The following is a 2888-nucleotide window of genomic DNA, read 5'->3' as shown; positions in this document are numbered from 1 at the left end:
TATGTAATAGAGTTTAAATGACATGATTAGTGAATGAAATATTTCCTAAACTCATTAAGCCTTTTTGTGACTATATTAAAAATAATTTATTTTGTTTTATATTGCTTTTTTATTCAAATATTTGACAAAATTTTCCCTACGTCAATAAAATAAAGTCAGTTTTTTACTGTTTCCAGGTTTTTCTTTATAATTATAACAATTAAATATAATATAAATCTTCATTATCTTTTATTTGAATTATCATACACATTAAAATGTAAAGTATAAGCTAGAATAGCACTTTTTTCAACGAATATTTTAATGACATTATATCAAAATAATTCCTCTTAAATATCACACAACATATGATTGGGAAGTATAGCCATTTCTTGGAGGTATAATATTTACAAAAATACCATTAATTCTGTTTTTATCAGAAGTTAAAAAAATTGAACAATTCTAAAACAATGGTTGGCTGTCTAGATATTGAGTACACTAAGATTACGTCTCTGTTCTATTAAAATAACGTTGCAAAAAGAGGGGTTCTGAAAGTAATCTACCTAATTTTTTTTAAAGAACCAACAAGTACTGTCAGTATCTTTTTTCTTGTAATCTAGCAGACAATCAAATCATAACACAATTTTCATGATAAAATATTCAGGTTTCTACTTCACATTTTAAAAAATATACTGATCAATAAAATGTTCAAAATTTTACTTTGTACTAATTGACAAAATATGTTGTAATTCTTATTTTAAAGTTACATTTTTATCCCTGACAAAATCATAGACGACTTTTAAAGGCATCTTATCTAAACTTTTTGAAGAAAAACTTAAAAACGTTAATTAAGTATGAAAACTATTTTCTTCGATTTTTCTGAAGTTATTATCGCATTCTATGGGTTTTTTATTATCATTTACTTATATCGAAAGTGCCAAACATTGTACCCTAACTTATTCATTTAATAAAAAACCAGCCGTGAAAACTCTATAAAATACGTGAAAATTAACTCAAAAACCTGTCCCGAAAATTCTTTTCATTATTTAAAAAAATAATGGCTTTCCAAAGCCCTACCTACTTTTAAAAACAAATAATTTTGTATCTGTCTTTATATTTCTATTTATGTATATATGACCCCAAATGTATTTGGTAGCATATAAGAAGCCGAAGGGCGCACATGCACGAACAAAAAGAATAAAACAATTCGGTCTCCTTATTCTCAAAGGAGTTGGAAAATTGGGCGGAGGGTTTGCCCAATTACAAGTTAAATTGGTGCCGTCCGCTCCTCCCCCTTACCCCATCTCTTTTGATTTACCCCTTTCCCCTCCTTCGTCCCTTTTAAATGCTATAAGGGGTCAGTCTAAATGGCCGCTAGGCCATCTTAACCCTTTCCCCTTTTCTACCCCTCCATAGACCCCTCTTAACCTCATTAAGAGTCGATATTATAACCCTGAAACCAATTGAAGGTCAGTAAAGTTTCCAACTTGGTTAAGTGAACATCAAAAACCAACAAATTTTTGTGCTCTAACACCTATAAGACAATCAGTTTGTTATCAAAACTATGACTATAACTCGTGGTGGAAATACAACCAACATTGCCATGATGTATAACAATTACTACACAGCCGAGAACAACGGCAGCCCAGCTGTTGAAACAGCTGCCGCTGTTAACAGCCAGCAGAACCAGTGGGGCTATGACTATAGCTCATGGCCGCAGCAGTACACCAACTACATGTACCAACAGTATAACCAATCAATGATGTCAGGACAAACAGCCGCAGTTGCTCAAAACACCAACACAGCTGCTGCTAACCAATCTGCAGCTCCACTGCTTATGTACCCCTGGATGTCCATCAGCCGCGCTCCCCCCAGCACAACTGCAACTTCACCAAATGCAGCCAACACACCGCCTTCTCCGCGCTCACTAACACCCTCATCCCCAACACCAACCGAAGATGCCAACTCCGCCGCTCTCAAGCGCCCCCGCACTCAATTCAAGGCGGGCCAGCTGGTTGAGCTTGAAAAGGAATATCACTACAATAAATATCTGTGCCGCCCCCGCCGTCTTGAGCTCGCTGCAACCCTTGGCCTCACTGAGCGTCAAATCAAAATCTGGTTCCAAAACCGTCGCATGAAGGCCAAAAAGGAAACCAAGGGTGGAACTATTTCATCCACCGCCATTTCAAGCTCCACAACACCACCGCTAACCGCATGCAGCAGCGCCGCCTCTTCCTACGAATCCGCAACTTGCGGCCGCGCCACTGGTATCCAACATTCATTATTCCCCGCCGAAAACCGCCAACCAACCAGTCTGCCTTCCTACCAAAATAGCACTGAAAATTCCGCCGCCGACTTCTACCGTTCATCTTTTCGTGCTTCACCGCTAACACCACCGGCCTCCGCCGACTTCCCACCAACCTCCACAGTCGCTACAATGAAGCAAATTGTGGACAAGCTTGGCTTTGAGGAATCCGCCAATAATGTGACTTCTTACGCCGATTATTACCGCCATTCAGCCGCCGCCGGTTTCAACTATCCTTCAATTACTGCCGGTCCTACGATTCAATATTAGAATTATAATTATAAAACAATTTATTATATTTATCCTACTAGTCTAAATGTTTATAAAAAATAATATATTTTGCTTAAATAAAAATCATTGAAATTATTTCATTTCTTATTTACTTCGTGTAGCTACTCTATAAGTCGACTAATAATATTGTGTCGCATCGTACAGTAATCGCCATTTTGAAACTAAGTTATAAAGAAGGTTTCAACTTACTGTCAGAATAGCCAAAGATCATTTATCGAATTGGTACTCTGTCAAAGTAATACTTAAAAAAATACAGGAACCACATAACAATGTCCAAACTAAAAGGTTAGCTTTGAAAAATAAGAATATCAAGAAA

The 2888-nt window shown here is 36.7% G+C and overlaps 1 protein-coding gene across 1 annotated transcript; it reads left to right on the top strand.

The window, feature by feature from the left end:
* Positions 1-1453: 1453 nt before the first annotated feature.
* Positions 1454-2647, top strand: LOC145306210 (uncharacterized). The gene has a single exon (XM_080148223.1). It carries the CDS (start codon positions 1541-1543, stop codon positions 2549-2551), a length of 1011 nt encoding a protein of 336 aa, XP_080004349.1. The 5' UTR covers positions 1454-1540; the 3' UTR covers positions 2552-2647.
* The last annotated feature ends 241 nt before the right edge of the window (positions 2648-2888 follow it).

Source organism: Acartia tonsa, chromosome 14 (genome assembly GCF_053477335.1).
Source record: "Acartia tonsa isolate MP-2025a chromosome 14, ASM5347733v1, whole genome shotgun sequence".
Taxonomy (NCBI): domain Eukaryota; kingdom Metazoa; phylum Arthropoda; class Copepoda; order Calanoida; family Acartiidae; genus Acartia; species Acartia tonsa.
The sequence above is the reverse complement of the archived record's forward strand: the minus strand, read 5'-3'. Positions and strand labels throughout refer to the sequence as shown.